The sequence below is a fragment of the Octodon degus genome, unplaced genomic scaffold, assembly GCF_000260255.1.
Source record: "Octodon degus isolate 3935 unplaced genomic scaffold, OctDeg1.0 scaffold00070, whole genome shotgun sequence".
Classification (NCBI taxonomy): Eukaryota; Metazoa; Chordata; class Mammalia; order Rodentia; family Octodontidae; genus Octodon; species Octodon degus.
The window spans coordinates 1,193,056-1,213,771 of record NW_004524646.1 but is presented as its reverse complement, the minus strand read 5'-3'; the positions used below and the strand labels follow the sequence as shown (position 1 = coordinate 1,213,771).

The 20,716-nt window shown below is 44.7% G+C and overlaps 1 protein-coding gene across 6 annotated transcripts in view; it reads left to right on the top strand.

Annotated features, from left to right (window-relative positions):
• The window catches only part of Foxn3 (forkhead box N3), a 440,054-nt gene extending 419,338 nt beyond the window's left edge, over nucleotides 1-20,716 (top strand). For 5 of the 6 annotated variants that reach the window (XM_023719607.1, XM_023719609.1, XM_023719606.1 and 2 more), the window contains 2 exons: nucleotides 1,825-1,930; nucleotides 18,903-19,866. In XM_023719607.1, the coding sequence (XP_023575375.1) occupies nucleotides 1,825-1,930; nucleotides 18,903-19,458 (662 nt within the window). In that variant the 3' untranslated portion in view covers nucleotides 19,459-19,866. Of the gene's footprint in view, nucleotides 1-1,824; nucleotides 1,931-18,902 lie in introns of all 6 variants that reach the window. The other variant, XM_023719610.1, reaches the window with a different exon arrangement.

Here is a 20,716-nt window from a genome sequence, read left to right as displayed (position 1 = left end):
TGGTCTTGATACTCTTAGCAAAATTCGGATGACCACACTTGGGGTTCTATTTCTGGATTCCATTTGGTCCCTTTGATTTATGTCTATCCTACAGTACCACACCATCTCCTTTCTCAGCTAATCTAATCTATCATCCAAAATCAGCTGCTGATTAGGGATAGCAGGAGTTCCTGATCTTCTCTGTCTACTCTTGCAGTTGGCTATGGTAAGAGACTAGGATCATTCTGGAACACTAGACTGCACTCGATGCCACTGAGGTTGGCAAGAGTTTCGGTTTTATCTCCCATCCTGCCTGTTGTAAGACTTCATAACAAGGGCCTTATGGCCAACTTGGAGAAATGGTAAAAATTATGAACCAACTATGCAGAATACCTGAGAAGTCAGTAGTCTATATAAAATTATCCCATTTTCATGAGTGGACATTCACCTAGCATGAAGAATGTTTAGTTACAAGTTTGGAATATTTATAAGAAACAGTCTTAGAGACCTAACAATCATGTGAGTAACTATAGGTAATTTGCTTCATAGGAAGTATTTATTCAACACAAATAATACTGGCTTTAAGCACTTAAAGTCCAGGCTGGGGGTTTTCATCATTTTTTAGACTTTTTGGTAGCCTTGGTAACAACTGGTTTCTTGCACTTGTAGGGGTCTGTTCCAAGCCCTTTAGGGAACAGACAGGGTCTTAGAGGGACACTGTCCAGAGAGGGAAATGAATCTGTTGTGGTGTGAGCCATACAAGAACTAAGGTCAAACCCATCTGTGCTCTCCATTGGCAGTGTCACCTGGCCCTACAGACACGGGATAGATGTGGCAGGTGATAAGAGGATTCGCTTGACTTAGATAAAATTGCTGGTTGGGAGATTTGGGAAAAAAAAAAAAAAAACAGTCTAATATTGGCGACTCTGTGTAGTGTCCCTGTTGTCATGTGAATCCTTGGACAGTCAGCAGTGGGCAGCCACTGAGTACACATGGAGAATGCATCGGTGTCCTGTAGAGCGAGCTCACATGTGTCTGTGGGTGGATGTCAGGGTCACTGGCCCAACGGTGGCAGGATAAGGATTGCTCAGGGATGTGTGTGCATGTGCTATGGGGACTCAAGCGAAAATTTAGTTGGAAAGAGGAAGGATTTGGGCCTCCAGACCCATTTCTCTGAGACTCTGAGGCCGACAACAGAGGTTACCTAGAGGTTAGCTCTTTCCTCCCCAGCACCCGAGCAGGGATCTGACGGCAAGGAGCATCATAAGGGTGGGCTGTTTTGAGGCTGAGAGTTCAAGAAGCTTGGAAAATCGGCTCTGCTGTTACTGTTGGCTGTGTTTCTCCTGTGTCGGATGAAGGACAAATAGGAAGATAGTCTCAGCTCCTGGGCCTGGCCTGAGTAGTGTGAGGAAATGTATTTGTTGGATCACTTGCTGGCCTTCCATATCTATGTGAGAATATGACCAAAGATAAGGGATTATGTTAATGAGGGCTAGAAAGTGGTATTTGAAGCCTGTGGTTGCAAACTCTTCTTTTTTTAAACCTTAGGTATCAATTCTTAGTAAGCTATTGGTCTGATTTTCCTGATCAATTGTCTTTCTGTCTTTTCTATTTAACACTTCTCTCTCTCTCTCTCTCTCTCTCTCTCTCTCTCTCTCTCTCTCTCTCTCTCTCTCTTTCTCATGCATGTATGTACATATTTTTCTCTTACTTCTTTCATTTCCCTCATCCTTCTCCTCCTCCTCCCTCAGTCTGTCTCCCTACTTCTTCCAGACTTTCGGACTTAAGACAGAAGTTGTTGCCATTGACTCACGGATGTTATCTTTTTCCTTTCTGCTTTTGCAGTTCCTCCAGGAGTGATACAAAATGGAGCGCGGGTTCTGAGCCGAGGGCTGTTTCCTGGCGTCCGGCCGTTGCCAATCACTCCCATTGGAATGACGGCAGCCATGAGGTAAGAGAGGAGCCTGAGGAGCAGAGGGTCGAGGGGACCAGCCTCTAACCACTGAAGGCCAACCTAGTTCAGTGTTCAACAAAGTCAGAGTAACCTCCAGCATCTATAGCCCAAACGCCAGCTTCTATACTATAGAACCATCCTACTGGTCCTTTTGCAGGTGAAGAAATGGGGACAAATTAAACTAAGGTAGTTTTGTTTTGCCTTTTGCCTAAGGAAGCAGGATTAAAGTAGATAGAAGGAGAGTGTGGCTGGGTTGCTAGATGCGAGGCTGACAGGTCCAGCTCCAGATCCAGCCCTGTCACTTCTTGGGTCTGCAACATTGGGCCGTGTCTGTCCTGTCTGGGCCCCATTTCCTTGTCTGCTGCACCCGTTCCCCCCAACTATGGGCTGCAGTACAAGTCAATCATGTGTGATACGTGCTTGGTTAAGTGGCCTATGAGTAGCCATGGTATCATTCCCCTGCTTTCAGGTCAGGAAATTCCTTTTTCCATCCCCCTCATCTCCACTGCCAGCCCAAGATTAGGGCCCCCCACTAGCTTCAAACCAGTCTCCTCCTCCCATTTTCCTGCCATCTGTGAGCCACTGTCAGACCAGTTTCATAAAATGTGCCTGTGACTCAGCAGAGCCACCTCCATGTCCATCCACCTCACCCTGTCACCTCCAGCTTCCCTTCTCTGTGAGCCGGATTTGTTCATCACCTATGTCTGGTGTTTTCCCATCTCCGTCACCCTGCTTCTCCTACATAGATTTCCCTAGCTTGTGCATCATCCCTGTCAGTACTTCCCTGAAGGAGCCAGCACAAGGTGGTGTTCTCTTTCCTGTGGCCCATCCACCCCCTGCCACAGTGGTGGTCTTTGACACATGGCCCTCTCTGTTAGTAACTTCACAGTGTACCTTATTCTGTCCTCAATAGTCTGCTTGCTGAGGGTGGGGACAAGGTGTCACTCAGTAGGTGACTGATGCCTCGCACTTGCAACACAGTGCTAGGCACAGGCTGTAAACCCTCTTCTCTCTGAGCTGCACCCCCTCCGGCCCCCCTTTCTCCTGCACTTAGACATCAAGTTGGCCCCTTAGAACACTTTTGCTTTCAGGTGTTTCATGTCCCTAAGGAAACCATCCTAGAACCACACTGGGCTGGAGGCAGGCATGGGATCAGACACTCCCTATGTAAATCAAGTATGAGGTGCTTCTCCACAAGCCCCTGTCTGTTCACTCTTCCAGCAAACCCACCTACTTCTGTTACAATGGACATCGCTTAATCTTTAGATCAGATGCGGGGTCTGAGACCCGGTAATGAGGGAAGTTGGGAGGAATTAGAGCAGGGGTTGCTCTTAAAGAGAACTGTGCATCACTCTTGCCAATGTGACGTGGGATTGTTTTCTAAAAACACACGGGAAAGGTCTTTTCCTTAAACTTCTCTGTAGTCTTTCATGGTTATCTTCAGATCATTAATTCTTGTGTTCCTAAGTGATCAACTTTTTCCATGAAGCCAAAATACCAATCCCCTTGCCTCACTTTGTACAACAGACGTGTTCTTGCTTTCTTAAACTCTTTCCTGTCTCACCTCTTAGTTTACTTTTCTGATAGAGAAGACTTGGAGACTGTAGACTATTTTGTGTGGAGCAACAGTATATTTTCATTAGAAGATTCTCAATACAGACTTGGGATGTATTGTCTCAACCGTACTTTGAGTGCCTGTAAGCTTAGCATTTCCCATGCGTTCAGCCATTCGTTCTAGAAGGGGATGAAGGAGCAGCCAGGGACTGGGGCGGCCTCTGGCAGGAGCTTCCTTCTCATTTAGCTGTAACATGTTCACACGGGATCACAAATTTCCCTGATAGGTGCCCTCTAGAGGTGTTCTTTCCCTCAGCTTGTGCATCATCCCTTCCCAATACTTTCCCAAAGTGGGATCTCGTTAGGACGTAAGCTTGCAGCTAGAAAACACTGTTGTTTCTGTCCAGAGCTGCCTCTCCTCCGATTCCTCTAGCCACTCTGTCAGGCCCTTCCAAAGTGAGAAGCCACAGTGTTTTCCACAGCAAGCCTGATCAGTCAGGTTCACATGGGAGAACTGAGCAGAGGGACCTAGAGGTCGGGTTCACCAGATAGAAAGCTATTGAGCAGGTAGCCAGCGAGTGAATGAGAGAACTCAGAGTACCTTAGAGGGACCATGTGAGGGAACAAAAGGAAGAGGTCGCAGTGTTGACCCCTGGAGCACTCTGACTCCAGCTGAGGGGTGGGTGGGGCCTGGAATCCCACATCTGAGGAGGAGGTGCACATTGGTATGTGGTCTTGTGAGTGCTGAAAGAACCCAGACTGGATTCCACAGCTGCCTCTGCAGTGTACCCCTGCTGCTGATGGACTGAGGGTAGAGGTGTTGCCAGGACAGCAGGAGCTGAAAACCCAGAGGCCAGAGCTGGTCCCTGCACAATCCACCACCTGTGTGGTCTCTATAGCGCCCCCTGTTGGTGGAGCCAAGTGGTAAAGCACAGTGTGGTGTGCATCATCCAGAACAGCCCCAGGGTGTGAATCAGATACGGAGGGTGAACAGGAGGCTGAGGGACTGTAGTCTTTTAAGGGTGTGGTTTGCTAAGTGTCCATCCACTGTAAAAGCATCTAGTGACCCTCTAGAGCCTCTAGGAGTTTTGAGCAGGATAGTTCTGATAAAATATTCAACTGCAATGTTTGCAGAAACAAAATGAAAGCTCCTGAGCATTAGCAGTGAGTTGTCTATTAGTGCTACACTGTTCACATTAGTTTTTAGGGAAATTAGAGGGAGAAAGCAAGCAAGCTCGGTAAGATTGGGGACACTTGTTTCTGGCATCTCTGCCTTGTTTCTGGTGTCTCTGCTTGTTGTAGGGAAAATAGGCACTGAGGTGCCTTCCGGAAAATAATGAACAGAAACACAGCAAAGTGGGCATTTGCAGAATCGGTGTCAGTAAGACCCATTAAGAAGTATGTGGGACAAACACTGTTTCACTCTTTCATATTCACTGCAGTTTTTAACTTAGACCCATGTTTGTTGAGCCCACTACATTCAATGGGGGTTGAAAGGAAAACAATTCAGGGAAGACTAGAGTAGCATGAGGCTGGCTGTCAGCCTCCAGACCACGTGGCAGTGCATGCCCAGGAGGGGGTTGGAAGGTGGGTTCCAGCACTTACAGGGGCCGCTGCCTGGAGAGTCATTAGCCCCCACTAAAGACCAACTTCCTCCTCTCCTTTGTGTGACAGGTTTTCTGTGTGAGTCTAAGCACTTCTCCTTAAGTGAAAATATTTGTCTTTCAGGGCCTTTACCCCCTCCGGCCGAGTGGCAAAGGCCATGTTTGTTTGTCTTAACTCTGAAACTGTTATTGACATAGATGAAGTGTTACTTTTATCAGCTGATTATTACACAGCTTGTATTTGCCGGGTTCCTTTGCATATAATTATGATGTGAAATCTTCTTGTAAGAGTATCTGTCAATAGTGTAATTGACTTTCCCCTGTTGACTTTTTACTCAATAACCTCCAACACTGGCCCATTGTTAGACGTTGGAAATCTGCTTATTTTGAAATTGGCCTCAGTGCAAAGCTCTTGAGATACATCTTCCTCAAAAGAACCACTTGCACATCTTAAGAGTTCTTTCTGTGCATGCATCTTCTTCTGCTTTCCCAGGGAAATGTGCTACAGAGATTCCCTGAAATGGAACAGTTACCACATGAAGAATAATTTCTAGCCTTTCTTAGAAAGAGGAACCGAGATTTCTTATATTCGTAGCATTGGGGGAAACCTCCCGCAGAGGGGGGGAGTCATAGAAACTTCTCCTGGGGTACTCTTGCTTTTAACCTTTAGGGCTCTTTTTAACCCCCTTGTGGCCGCTCACTGGAGTGACTGAGAAAAATTAAATGTCCCAGATTGGCCAGAGGGTTGGGAGCGGGCAGATGGGGAGGCAGGTCCTTGCCGTGGCAGCACAGCCCCGAAGTCATGCACATCAACTCGGCATCCACGTCTCCTGGGTCCCTGTTCTTAGTTATGGGATTTGGGCGCGTCCACTTGAGCTTCTCACACGGAATCTGTACCCGTCTCATAGTGAAGATTAACCTAGGGTTCTGTGCTTGACAAGTAGAGTAAGCATTGCGTAGATATTTGATAACAGCACAGAAAGCCTCGTGGGTACATCCAGTCTGCCCCCGTGGACCTTCTTGGGTCCCCTTTGTGAGCACCAGAAGGGAAGCCCCAGCCTTCAAGAGAAGGCTTAGTGTGAACTTCCTGCACTTTATCCCAGTGTAGATTTGTGGCCCGGCAGATGTCTTAGAGGGATGATATCTGCCCTACAAGTCCGGACAGTAGCCTGCTGTACAGCTCTAAGAAAGTTCCTCTCAGTCACCCGGTTAGGCTGCTTTTATTTGGCTCTTGAAGGTCTAAAGGAAAACTGCAGTTCCCACTGACCATGAAGTAAGCCGACCATGTCTGGTCCTGGTGCAGTCTAAAAACATCAATTTAAACAGAACACTTGTTAGCGTATGTTTATGATACATACTAAATTTATTCAGCATGGGATATTTCTATACATTTGTCTACATTTTGCATCCTGATACCTTTCACTTGTCCTTCTCCTCTCCCCCATCCTGTCTCCCATCATCCAGATAAGAAACATCACTTCTGAAGGCCATGTTAGGATTGAATTGCCATGTAAATATTATTTAGTTTGTCTTTATGAGAAACTCAAAATGTAAGTAAAAAGCGAAATAAAAGATAAATAATAGCTCAGCAGACTAAGCGCCTGCTTTGGCAAGCGCAGGGACCAGAGTTCAATCCCTGGTCCCACATGCTGCACCAGCCCCACCCCCCAGGGCACACTGAGTCAGCCTAAGGAGTCCAGACATTGTGTCACACACCTGTAATCCCAGCACTAGGGAGGCTGGAAACAGGAGGATCACTGGGAATCTGAGCTGCGTAGTAAGACCCTATAAAAAATACATTTTAAAAAAGATAGATAGATAGACAGACAGACAGATAATAGGAAATAGGGAAATAGATATTTTGCAGAAAGGAAAGGGACCAGGGGGTGGAGGAAAAGGGAATGAAAAAAGAATTAAGATGTGTTATGTGTATGTACCAACTTCCCACAAGGAATATCATCGTTCTGCACTACAAATGTATACTAATAAAAAATGGAAATGTTTTTAAAATGGAATGAATTATCAGGAAAACCCATTTCACAACTTAAGAACTGTTTCTCATTTCCTGTCTTCTTTGTCTTCCCCCTAGAGAAGACTTTGATACCAAGAGTGTAGGAAGCCAGCCACTGACTGTCAATATTAGGACAGGTGTGTGATTGATTAGGGTACTTGAGGGAAAAATTTGACACCCATCTTGTTGTTCATTGTGTTTTGTTTTGGGGTTTTTTTAATTTTTTTAATTTATTTTATTTTAGGTTTCTTTTTGGGGGGGGGGGGACCACATACCCGTTGGCTTTCTCTTCCAGAATCATGGCCTTTGAAAGCAATTACAAGCTGTCTTAGTTAGTCTTCTCTGGTTGCTGGGACAAAACACCAGACACCCAATATTAAGGAAGGAAATGTTTATTTAGCTCACAGTTAGTGGAGCTTTCAGTCCGTACTTGGATGACTCCCAGGCAGAGTGGTACAGGAAAGAGGGCAACTGTTCATGGACGCAGAAAACAGCAAAGAGTAAGAGCAGAGTGGCAGGGGCAGCTGCGGTAAGGACAGAGGCGAGCCTCTCTGCTCCAGGCTTTAGGCTGTCTGCCTCAGGGTGGGTGTAGCATGTATACTCATAATCGCAGCAGTACTCAGCAGTACTCCCAGCTTTGGATCATGAGTTAATCACAAACTCTGTGTGTGTGTGTGTGTGTGTGTGTGTGTGTGTGTGTGTGTGTGTGTTTTAATGTAGGGTCTACAGGGTGTTCAATGTCTTACTATTAGATGGGACTGGACGCCTAGTGATCTGCTTATTTATAGCCTCCCAAGAGCTGGGATTACAGGTGTGCGCCACCAGGCCCAGTCTCAGTGGACCTCTCAGCAAGCCCCAGGTGTGGGGCTGGCACAGCAGGCCCCGGGGGCTTTAATCCGCTGAGCTATTTGGCCAACCTGTTTGGCCGGCCCTAATCACAAACTCTAGAACCATGCCCCAGTGACTGCATGAGGCTTTGGGGCCACAACTCCACACAAACCATAACACAAGCCTCAGTATTAAATTATGCTTCGTGGTAGGAGGAGAAGAAAAGATACTAATGGTCTAGGTTCAAGGAGAAAATGAAACAGCACGCCAGTCAGACAGCGCACACGGAGATCCCTCCGAGGCTCTCTGCCCACAAAAGCTTTTGCTTCTGACTGCATCACAGGAAATGTACGACTGTCATGAAGCGAGTGTATTATTAGTCTTATAGACTTATTAAGTTTAGAATCCATCTAGAGGGAGTGTGAATCAGAGATACATTTAAATATTTCCCAAATGGATAATCAGTTATGCCAGCATCATTTATTAAATCGCCCTCTCCTTCCCCACTGACACGAAGTGCCAGATGCGATATATATCAAGTTTCTTTATATTTGGGGGGCTCTCGGTCCTGTGTCGCATTTGTCTTGTTCCATAGCAATGCCACACTGTCTGAATTACTGTGTCTGTGTGATCAATCTTCAACCTGTGTCGCAAGTCACACAGCTTCTCCCAGTCATCTTTTTCTAAGTGCCTGGATGTTCTTTGCCCTTTGCACTTAGATTCAGCTTGGTGAATTTGAAAATAAAAAAACCTGGGGGAGGGGGTGGGTAAGAAGGAAAACACCTCCTGTGGTGATTTTTGACTAGCATTGCATTGAATCTGTAGACCGTCCCGGTGGAAATCAGTTACCCCCCATTAAATCTGTTCATCAGGAGCATGTAGACTTAGCCATTTATTTAAGTCTTCAATATTGCTCATTACAACTTCCTGGGTTTTTTTCCTTAAAGGCCTTAATCATCTTGAGTCAAGTTTCTTCTACACGGTCTAGGGCTGTTATTTTTTCTCACTGTTCTACATTGTAGTTTCTGTTTGCTGCTGCAACATACAAATACAGCCGAGTTCTCAGCATGGCTTTCCCCAGCAACCTTCCTGAATGAACTTCCCTAGTAATTCTGATGGTTTACCTATGTGCAGAGGCTCTTCTCCTACAAATATCTGGAGTGTTTCTCCTAGTTCTTTTCGTAGATTTATTTTTCTTTTCCTATTGCACATTCTAGGACTTCTCAATAAAGTAATAACAAAAATCTTACCATTATTTTTTATTTTATTGGGAGCCATGCTTTTGACTCACAGTTGATAGGATATTTGTCACTAGTATTTTAGGAAATGATTTCATAATTTGCTTGTATTCTTAGTTTTTTTTGTACTATTCATCATGTATAGTCATTGAGTTTCATCAGAAGTGTTTGCTTCAGGGCCAGTGAGATAGCTCAGGGAATTCAGTGCTTGCTTAGGCAAGCGCAGGGACCAGGGTTCGATCCCCAGTACAGTATGCTGTGCCAGCCCCATCCCGGGTATGCTGAGCTGGCCACCAAGACCAGGTGTGGTGGCGCAGGCCTGTAATCCTAGCACTGGGAGGTTTAAAAACAGGAGGATCACTACGAGTCCAAGCTGTGTAGTGAGACCCTATACCAAATACATATAAAACAGGAAAAAAAAGTGTTTGCATCATTTAAGATAGCTGTAAAATTTTTCTTGTTGTTTGCTGGGGTAAATTATATAATAAATCTACCAATTCCAAAGAAGAAACCATTTCATATCTGAATATATTTGATTATGATACATTATATTTATAGTTTGCATTTTACTAGAGCTCATGAGCTAATATTGTGTGCATGAATTTGTTCATATAACATTTCTGTAGTTCTGTCTTCATCTGGTTTTAATGTCAGGATTATATTAGCATACAGTTGGGCAGTATTCTTTTAGATTTTATGAGTTTATATAAGATTAGAGTTATCTATTGCCTAATATTTGATGGAACTTTATTGCAAAAACAATCTGGGGCTTGTGTTTTCCTTATAAAATGATTATTAGTTTAATTTATATAGTAATTATACATAATTATATATTATACTTAATAGTTTAAATATAATGGTTATAGAATGACTTTATTTCTGTTTGAAAATTACTTGTAACTAAGAATTGTCTATTTCCCTTTGGTTTTCATATATGTTGGCATATTCTCAATGTGTTTGCCACTTTTAAAAAATCCTTTGTAATTATGACATGTTTTTATTTCTTATGTATATCTTCATTTGTTTGTTTGCTGAAGTTCACCAAGGTCTCCCCCATCATCCTCTTTTATTATATCCACTTTGCATTTGTTCTTTTTTCTTTGATTTTTTTGCATTAATGATTTCCTTCTGTATTCTACTTTTCCTTGTGTCAATGAGTTACTTTTACTTTTCCAGCTTTTTTCTTTTTCTGTGAAAGTTTAAGTCTATAATTTTGTTAAAACCACCACTTAGTTGTATCCCTCAAGTCTTACCTTTTGTATCACTACTATAAGCACTGAGTATCTTCACATTTCCACTTAGATTTCTTCGTTGGCCCACAGGTATTTATAGAAGTGTCTTTTTAAATTTCCCAAACAAAAAAAGAAGCAATTGTTTCTTAGTTTGTAACTACCTCATCAGCAGTGACCGTTAACTTCCATGCTTTGTAGCCAGAGAGTAGACCATTATACTACAGCTTCTTTGGAATCAGAGATAATGACTGTGGAAGTGGTCTAGTTTGAACTATATATGGTGTGTTATAAATCAGAATTTAAAAGACTGCTTAGGCAGACTCAGGGACAGGCGTTCAAATCCTGGTGTGCCATGCTGGCCCCGCCCCTGGGGTGTGCTGAGACAGCCACTGAGACTGGACATGGTGGTGCACACCTATAATTCCAGTGCTTGGGAGGCTGAAAACAGGAAGATCACTACGAGTCAGATCTGTGTAGTGAGACCCTATAGACCCTGTACTAAATACATAAAATAAAAAATAGTTCTGTACTTCAAAAGGATGTGCCTTTTCTATTGTTAGCACTTTTCCTGTGTACAGTATGTCTATTAGGTCCCATCTGAAGAGTCATCTTGGGGCCAGGGAGATAACTCAGTGGTAATAGTGCTTGCCTGGCAAGTGCAAGGTCCTGAGTTCAATCCCGGGTAGCACAAAAAAAATAATAATATTAATGGAGGGGGCCAGGGAGATGGCTCAGTAGAATAAGTGCTTGCCTGGCAAGCACAAGGGCCTGAGTTCAATCCCCTGTTCCACAAAAAAAAAAAAAAAAAAATTAATGAAGAGTAATCTTACGTGTGTGTATGCAGCGTAGAGGGAACATACCAACTGAATACTTAGAGTGATATATTAAACATCCCATTACAGTATCATCTTGGCTGTTTCTCTTTGTAACTCTTCAATTTTAGGAGTATTTTGTAAGTTTTTATTGGAAATATGCATGTTTAAAACTGTTCTGTCTTCCTGGTGAATTAAACCTTTATGAATGTTTAATGACTCTTCATCTGCAGCAATGATTTTTTTGTCTTAAAATCTATCATTCCATTTTAATATCACTACACTAGCATGATACAATTTTTTTTGCATTCTTTTCACCTTTGTGTGTCTTTTTGTTTTAGGTTTATTGTTTGTTAGAAACAGCGGATGCCTTTGTCAAATCCATGTTAATGATGTGTACTTTCAGCTGAAGCATTTCAGCCCATGTTTATTGACCTCCTTGGCTTCATTTCTGCCCTCTTATTTTGCATTTCTGTTGGCCCGCCCTTTTTCTAGGTTCTTTCTCCTTTCTAACAGTAGTTTAAATTGATTGAAACGCCCATTCCTCATTCCACGTGTTTCTCCTTAATGGTTTGGAAGTTACACTTTCTGTTTCTCTTCTTTTCCTGTTGATTGTAGAACTTTTAACATGAATATTTTAAAACATTTAAAGTTAATCGATACCTTTAACTTGTGGATCAATGTGGGGCCTTTGGAACACTTTAGCTTCAATTCACTCTACCTCCCAGACGATACGTTACATTTGTCTAATACTTTTGTTCTCGTTTGGTTTTTGTAAAAGCCACTTAGTCATTAGCATTATTGTGCCTTCCAGTCAATACTTACTTACATGTTCCTTTGCTGATCATCTCTTCTTCTCACACCTCAGGCTTTTCTTTTCAGATCACTTTCCCGTGGTGTTTGTTTGTTTGTTTTTGTTTTTTCTTCTTTTCTCCAAAGAACATTCCTTGCAAGTTCCCATATAGAGAGTGTAAAGTGAGGCCTTGAATTTTTTGTGGTTTTTTTTGTTGTTGTTGTTGCTGGCTCAGCCCACAGGGCAGGGCTGGCGGCACTGTGTATGGTGCCGGGAATCAGTCAAACAGCCATCCCTGTACCTGCCTAAGCTTACCTAAGCAGGAGCTTTAGACTGCTGAGCTATCTTGCTGGCTCCTGAGGCCTTGAATTTTTGTCTGAGAATACATGGGCTTTTGCGCTCTTTGTTAGAAAATGCTGTTAAATTCTAGGTTGGCAGGCTTTCTCTCTCTCTCTCTCTCTCCCCCTCCCTCCCTCCCTCCCTCCCTCCTCTCTCCTCTCTCTCTCCTTAAGATATTGAGATATTGTTGTACTTCCACCTGTTTTACTTACATTAGATTAATTAATACTTCTCCTTAGATAACATTTTCTCCCAGCTGCTTTTAAATCTTGTCCTTGCCTTTTTTTTTTTCAATGCTCTGTGGCAGTGTTGGCAAACCTACAGCACGCGAGCTGCAGCAGGTTGGTTATATCACTGAAAACTCTGAAAAATTCACCATCACTGCTGTGAAGTTGGATAGTGATGTGTCTGAGTATGGGTCTCACTTTATTTATCCTGCATAGGATTTGTTGGGTTTTTTCAGTTGGAAAACTTGCAAAAAAACTAGAAAATTCCCAGCCATTCCCATTCAAATATTAGATCTTCCAAGTTTTCTTTGTACTCTGGAACCCCAGTTAGATTTGCCGGTGCTCTTGGCATATTCCAGGCCATCCAGCCTTCCCTCCAGAGTTTCCATCTTCTCATCTCTCTGCTGCTTCGGAGGGGGCGGGGCACCTTCACATCTGTCTTCTAACTCACTTATTTTTTTCTGTTTCATTCAGTGTTGTTGCTTTTTTTTTTTTTAATCATTTATTTATTTATTTATTTATTTGGTACAGGGTCTCACTATGCAAGTGATCCTCCTGTCTCAGCCTCCCCAGTGCTGGGATTATAGGCATGCACCACCATGTTTTGGTGGCCAGCTTAGTGCAGGGCTGGCACAACATGTGGTACCGGGGATCAAACTTGGGTCCTTGTGCTTAGCAGGCAGGCGCTTAGACTGCCAAGCTATCTCCTCAGCCCTTTCAGTGTTTTAATTTCAAGACCTATATTTTTCAATCCCCAGCACTTCTATTTGAAACATGACAAAATCTGCATGCTTAGCCTTTATAGTCTGTTCTTTCTTTCCAGTGCTTTTTAATTCCCTCTTTATTTCGTGAAATGTACCAAGTGTACATTGTACCCACTTATTGCAACATATGGAGCCCTTGCAGTTCAGATTTTATCATATTCTTTTCTGTTGTCTCTCACTTATGGTGACTTATTTCCTTTGTGTTTGATGTTTCTTTTATTTTTTTATTTTTATGAACCTGTGTTCTGTTGACTGTTGTCTATGGGAATTCTCTGTGGCTTGGATTTAAAGCATATTCTTCTAGAGAAGATTTGCTTCTAAAGCTTGTAGTGCAAGCCTAGGGGTCCAGTGTGGAACTTGAGGCCAATTTGGCTTGCTTGCAGACCATCACTACCTATGAAACCACCAACATCGTGTCCCAAGCCCTCCTGTCACCTGAGTGTGAGCTGTAGCCAGCGGTGCTAGGCACTCGCTCCAGCGATACCCCGCTTCCTTAGTTGCCTGCTCCTCACGCCACAGGTTACTTTTACATTTTTCATTTGTGTGTGAGAGATTCCATGGGGACAGGTGTGTCTAGAGGGCTATTTGAAATTCCCTTTATTTTCTAGGTAACCCAGCAATGACTTTAAAATATGTCCCCATATTTTTTTTTTACCAGGATCCTTTTTATTGTGGTCAGATAAGTACCTCTCAGAAGTCTTTTCTGCCCCCTGGCTAGAGGTGCATGCCTCTTTTCCTCCCTTCTTGGCCTTGTTTTTCTTCCTTGTGGTTGGTTTCGGTGAACCACGCTTCAGTCCCTCCAGTCTCTTCCTTTCTGTAATCCTATGGACTGTGTCTGCCTTCCACATTTGGCAATACCCTGAGAGGACCACTACGCCAAATAATAGCCTGAAGTTGAAAGCCACCAGTTCCAGAGGGAACCCTCCTACAACAAGTAAAGGGTGGTATCAACACATGCCATTTAATTGTAATGGAGCGAGTAATTAAGTTGTAGGAAAAAGCAGCAAAGTGGCCTTGTCGAAGCATGAACCGAGACCTCGACTTGCTTGTTCCAAACATCACTTGCTCTTGGCTTGAACTAGTGTGAGTTCTCACTTTCTGTGCCCAGTACTTCCCGTCTTAGTGACTGGAGGATGAATATCAGATTTTACTTGAGATTAATGGTTTTGCGGAACCATGCGCTTTAAGCTCTTAAGGCCCTAGTAAAATCAGCTTTCCTTTCATTCGTGCTAATTTATGTTCACGGTGAGTATCATGATGTGTAAGTGTAGCTAACGCTGAAAAATTGCAGGCCTTTCAGATGTACCACATGTTAATGCTAATGAATGGTTATTTGAGGAGGTGGCTAGAAATTTACCTTCCAACATGTTCAGGATGGCTGGCTCCTTTCAAGCATTCGGTGTCCTGTAATGACAATTCCTGCAGCGGGAAGCATTTGACACCAGCTCAGTGCAGCTGGCCTGCGCCATCACGCATCACCTTACGCCACGTTATTAATAATGGAAGGAGCTTGTCACTTCCTGCTGAGCTTTGTGTGTAATTTATGGATTGTGAGCCCACTCTAAAATCTCTGGGAAAGTTAATTTCGTCAAATGAGAAAGAAATATATTTGCACTTTAATCTTCACTCTCTGAAGTTCTAGCCGTACGTTTGTTTTCATCCAGAAATACTGTGAATGTTAAAGATTACTTTGCTGTCTTCAGGGAAGGGGGGTGGTATTGCAGATTCCCACTTGAACTGCCTTTTAAAAATAGTGAGGCCACTTCAGACACATCTTAGGTTTGTTTCTGTGTGTTTCTATTTATTTATTTGGAGACGATGGAGGCAGAAGTTGTTCCCAGGTGGTTTGCGGCTTCATTGTCCCCAGCAGCGGGATTCTCAGGGTGCCAGAGACCCTACCCTCCACAGCACAACGTCAGGGGCCATGAAGTAGTTTCCTTGTTTTTTCTCTTGTCATTCATGAGCTCTCCTTCTGAAGAAAGTTCTGTAAGCCCAGCAGGTCTATATCACCTAATATTGCATGTTGCCCTATTTAAGATAAACAAGTTCTCATGTGTAAAATTTTTCCTCTTATAATAGGACAAAGCTAAACTTCAATGTCATTACTTTGATTCTGGTATTTTTCCACACCGCCCCCTTCAAACTTTTTATTTAAGAAAATTTCAAACTTGTAGGGAAGAGAATAGAACACAAAGTGCAGTGTGTAACTTCACTTAGATTCACGAGGAGGTGACTTTGGGGGGCATTTGTCTTACTGCCTCCTCTCCCAGTCATGGTTTTCTCCTTCGCCCTGTGTGTTCAGAAAAGGGTCACACTCTAAACTGTGATGTTCAAGCCAATCTTAAGTCCCAAGTTAAAACAAAAGATGAGCATTCAGAGCTGAATTGATTTGTAAAAAGTCAAACATACCTCGGCTAACTTGTCCACACATAAAAGTTGGGCTCACTAGGAAACTGTTTGATCCTAGTTTAGTCAACTAATTATTATTTCATTTTAATTTTTTAAAATCTTGTATTTATTTTTATTTGATACAAGGTCTCGCTATGCAGGTCAGACTCATAGTGATCTTCCTATCTCAGCCTCCCCAGCTCTGGGATTACAAGTGTGTGCCACCGTTCCCGGTTTCGGTGACGCACACGATACACCTGGGTTCCAAGGCTGGCACAGCATGCTGCACTGGGAATCAAACCCAGTCCTCACACTGCCAGGTCCTTGTACGTGCCAGGCAGGAGCTTAGACCACCGACCTATTGCCCCAACCCAACTAATTATTTTTGTATTTCCCACTAGTTCTCTTCAACAAAAATGATCAGGAGAACTATAAAATAAGACTTTACAAGACTTCCATTCATTGACCTTAATGACAGAGAAGAGCTTGCTGCACATTTATCAAGTTTTGTGTTTGATGGCATCTCCAAGTAACCATATTGTAGCTATTTTCACGTGCCTAAGTAACAGGAAATCTGCAAAGCATGGGCATGGAGGGGCCAGTCCCCAAAGCTCAAGGCTGTGTGCCCAGCCAACCCTTGAGGAAGTCTCTCATTAGGGCCTCTTTGCTCTTCATGCTGCATTCCCATGAGCCTCTTGACCAGGCTAGAAGGAGAAAACAAGGCTGCCCCAGAAGAGCACAACAGAGTGTAGTGGGTTTCTAACAGGTAGGCAACTTATTATACCCAGCTGAATTAAACTAGCGTGGTGCTGGGTTCGGGAGGCCCACCTGAGGATTGCTGCCAGCAGCATAAAGGCAGAATGGAAAAGCTGCCAAAAACACTTGTTAGGGATGCTGTTTAGAGAAGCTGTTGGAGCTGCTGGAAGCTGCTAGCTCTCTCAGGCTGTTCTGCTGGAGGACCTCGTCATGCTGGCTTTCCCGATGAACTCTGGAGAAGCTAAAGCTTGGGTCCTCATTTTGAGCATCGCTTCGTGCCTCCGGAGGGGAAGATGGTGCACTGCGCAGCCTCATGGAGAAGCTTATGGCATTGGCTTTCCTGATGGGAACTCAGCTTCTCTCATCACTGGAGGAGCTCAGGACCTCACTGTTGCTGAGGGTGGCTGTGGTACTTTGGGGGAGCTCTGGTGCTTACCTTGAGCGCCCTTTCCTAGCTCTAGTTCAGATCCCTCAGCCTGCTAGCACAGATCCTTCATCCACCTGGCATAGCTTCCTAGCTTCCACCACTGACCTCTGGGCCTTTCCAGCACAGATCTATGAAATAAGCCTGCACGAGACTTTGCTCTGGGCTCTAGGCCTCCAGTTGGACTTGCGGGAGGCATTTCTATGAGCTCTAGGTCTTCAGCTGGACTCACACAGGATACTAGTATCCAGGCCCTTAGCTGGAGTCTTTAGTGTTCAATGTGTGCATAGATCTACTGTTCTTGTATATGATTCTTGGGTGATTCCTTATAAACTAATATTATAAAATGTGTCCTATACTATATTGTTCACCTTGCAAAAACTTCAAACCATGACACAGGGATACAACAGCCAGAGGGGATGGCAGGGAAGAATTCTCGTGCACCAGGGCAGACCTTCCTTGACAAGTGCCTGGGACTTGTCATTTCCTCTTCACACAGCCCTATAAGGTTCATGAAGTTACAGAGGCTCCAAGATGTAGAACAGCTCGTTGGCCTCAGCCGTCACTTCCACATCAGATGCCCCGTCCTCCTCAGAGCGTGCCTAGCCCCCTACTCTCCCATCCAGCAGCAGGCAGCCCTTCCCTCCTCCAGGGATGCATCCCTCTGGCTTCTGCCTGCTCGCAGCCATGTGCCAAACACGCCAAAAAGACAGCTGCTCCCCAGGCGCAGGGAGTGTGTGGTGTGACCTGACCAGGGGAAGCCTTCAGCCGCTGCTCCATGCCAGGCACTTGTCTGAGCTCAGCCCAAGCATCCTGGGAGGTAGATGTAGTTATTCTTCCTGCTTTGGTTGTCAGGAAGTGGAGTACTCTCCCCAGACACAAAAACAGTCTAAGGTCCGGTGAGTGCTACAAGGGGGGCTAAATTGCAAGAAAAAGTTGGTCTGTGCTGCTGAGCCCACAACCTTGATGGTCAGATTTTTTTTTTCTTTTTTTTTGGTGGAACTGGGGATTGAACTCAGGCTCTTGTGCTCGCCAGAGAAGCACTTATTCCACTGAGCCATCTCCCCAGCCCCATTAAAGTCACTGTTTGTTTTGGTTTTTTTTTTCGGTGGAAGCGGGGATTGAACTCAGGCCTCTGCACTTGCCAGGCAAGCACTTATTCCATTGGGCCATCTCCCCAGCTACTGTCGGATTTTGATTCCAAGCTAAGCTCTACTTTCATGAATTCACTCACCTTTCTAGGTCCAGTTTCTGGTCTGGAAACAAGGACACTGCGGTACACTTTATAGGGTTAAACGCGATCATTTGGGCGGGCACAGCAAGGCGTCCAGCTGTGATGAGTTCCAGAGATGGCAGCTCGCTGCTCTTTGTGATCTGCCATGGACTTGCTTTGATGGACTGTAGCATCTTTTCGACAGCTTCTGTCTGTGATCCAGCCATGTATGCATCCCTGGCTCCTCCCTGAGGTCACATATTTCTATTAGGTGCTCGGTGAATCTTGGTAGATTGAATGAGGGAGGGAGGGGATGTGAGTGAGTAGCTGTCACCGCATGGCAGGTATCTCTTTGCTGAACACTGGATTTAGCTTTCTGACAAATGCGTCCTAATGCAGCAGCTTTGGAAGAGAGTGTACCTTTGCTCTGAAGTCTCCAGCCACCATCCTCTGGCGGTGTCTGGCTCTGTGGAATCATCGGCTATGCAAAAGCACGCACAGCTGGATTTTTATGGTCTAATGTAAGAGAGAGAGCATCCACCGCTGTCACTTTGGAAGAGCATTGATTGTTTTGATGGCTCAACCACACACATCGAGTGAAGGGCCAGGGACAGGAGACTGGCAATAAAGACCCATGCGTCAGGATTTAGGGCCCTGTCTCCAGATCCACCTGTTGTGCAGGTTTTTCAGTGGGTGGCTGGCGCTTGCACAGCAGATGTCTCTGTCAGAGGTCTAATCTGTGTTCCCTCTCTGTCTCCCATCCCTCCCCATGTCCTCACCCTGCAGGAATGGCATCACCAGCTGCCGGATGCGGACTGAGAGCGAGCCGTCGTGCGGCTCTCCCGTGGTCAGCGGAGACCCCAAGGAGGACCACAACTATAGCAGTGCCAAGTCCTCCAATGCCCGGAGCACCTCACCGGCCAGCGACTCTATCTCCTCCTCGTCGTCTTCAGCTGACGACCACTACGAGTTTGCCACCAAGGGGAGCCAGGAGGGCAGCGAAGGCAGTGAGGGGAGCTTCCACAGCCATGAGAGCCACAGTGAAACGGAAGAGGATGACAGGAAGCCCAGCCCAAAGGAGGCCAAGGATGCCCTGGGGGACAGCGGGTACGCCTCCCAGCACAAGAAGCGCCAGCACTTCGCCAAGGCCAGGAAGGTCCCCAGCGACACGCTGCCCCTCAAAAAGAGACGCACAGAAAAGCCCCCAGAGAGTGACGATGAGGAGATGAAAGAGGCAGCTGGGTCGCTCCTGCACTTAGCAGGGATTCGGTCCTGTTTGAATAACATCACCAATCGGACGGCAAAGGGGCAGAAGGAACAAAAGGAAACCACAAAAAATTGAAAACAAGTCACTGATTTGTTTTGAACTTATGGCCATTTGGTTTCAGCATGTCAGGAGATTTCTAATGATTTGTGGCAATATCAGCAATTTTTTTCTTTTTCTTTTGGTTTGGTTTTCCTTCTTTTCTTTTACTTTTTTTTAATTTGCCCCCCTCTCCTTTGTTTCGGAACCTAAAGAATTTTATGTTTAAAGGAGATTGAAGCCATAGAACTCATATCTGACACTCAGCTGTTTTACAAAAGCTTTTCATTATCTGAAGACAAAACCGAAAAAGCCAAACTTCCCATTGCTTCCTACAGCCTGTCCGAGACACGTGGCTGATCTTCAGTACCACGGGACACACACACAGCACCTAGAAGGCACGAGCGCAAAAGTAGCCATCGTCCAGACCCAGCCCATACATAGGTTTAAAAAAAAATCCGATACTCCTTCAGTTGTGACCACTGAGTCCAGGCACACTGGAGAGAAAGAAGAGCCCGTGTGCCCCCTAGGAGCGGGCGCAGGCCTGTGGCGCCCAGCATCCCCAGTGTGCCCGGCAGGAAGGCCTAGGCCTTGCTCCGCAGTGAGCTCAGGGCTCGGCCGCCGCCCTCTGGGCCCCTTAGCTTTGAAACCCGGCGCCATCTCACAGGTTGAACGAGGACTCCTCAGACACATCAGGTGTCCGTGACTAAGGAGGAAAAATCGGGTACATTTTTAGTGATGCTAATTACCGAATTCTGTTCACTACGAAATTAAGACAATGTTCCAAAAGCCATAAGCCTACAGGTCAACCCTGCACACACATACACACACACACAACACACACTTGCACACACGCACGTGCACGGATACACACCCAGATACACAGACTTAAGAGAAAACCGACACAGAAAACAGCCCATGTCTTCTTAACTGCCCGAGTGAAAAGCAATCAAACCCAACGAATTACAGTAGCTGTTAAGTAAGGCAATTACGGTGTAGATTCTTTTCTGTCTAGCAAAACTATTTGATCAAAAGGAAGAAAAAACTACGGAACCTGCCATTTAGGGATGTGATATATTTTTTAAAAGATTCGAGGCACATTGATGGACATAAACAAGTAAAACATGAAAAATAAATAAAATCGTAACTCCTATACTGCCCTCAAAAAGGAGTTTGCAATTAATGTCAGTCAGGATTCATTTTTGAAAAATCAGTGATTTTCCACATTCAGCCAGTGTAGCCAGCAGAAATTTCTAATCCACATGCATGGATTCCTTTGGAGAAAAAAAAAAAAAAA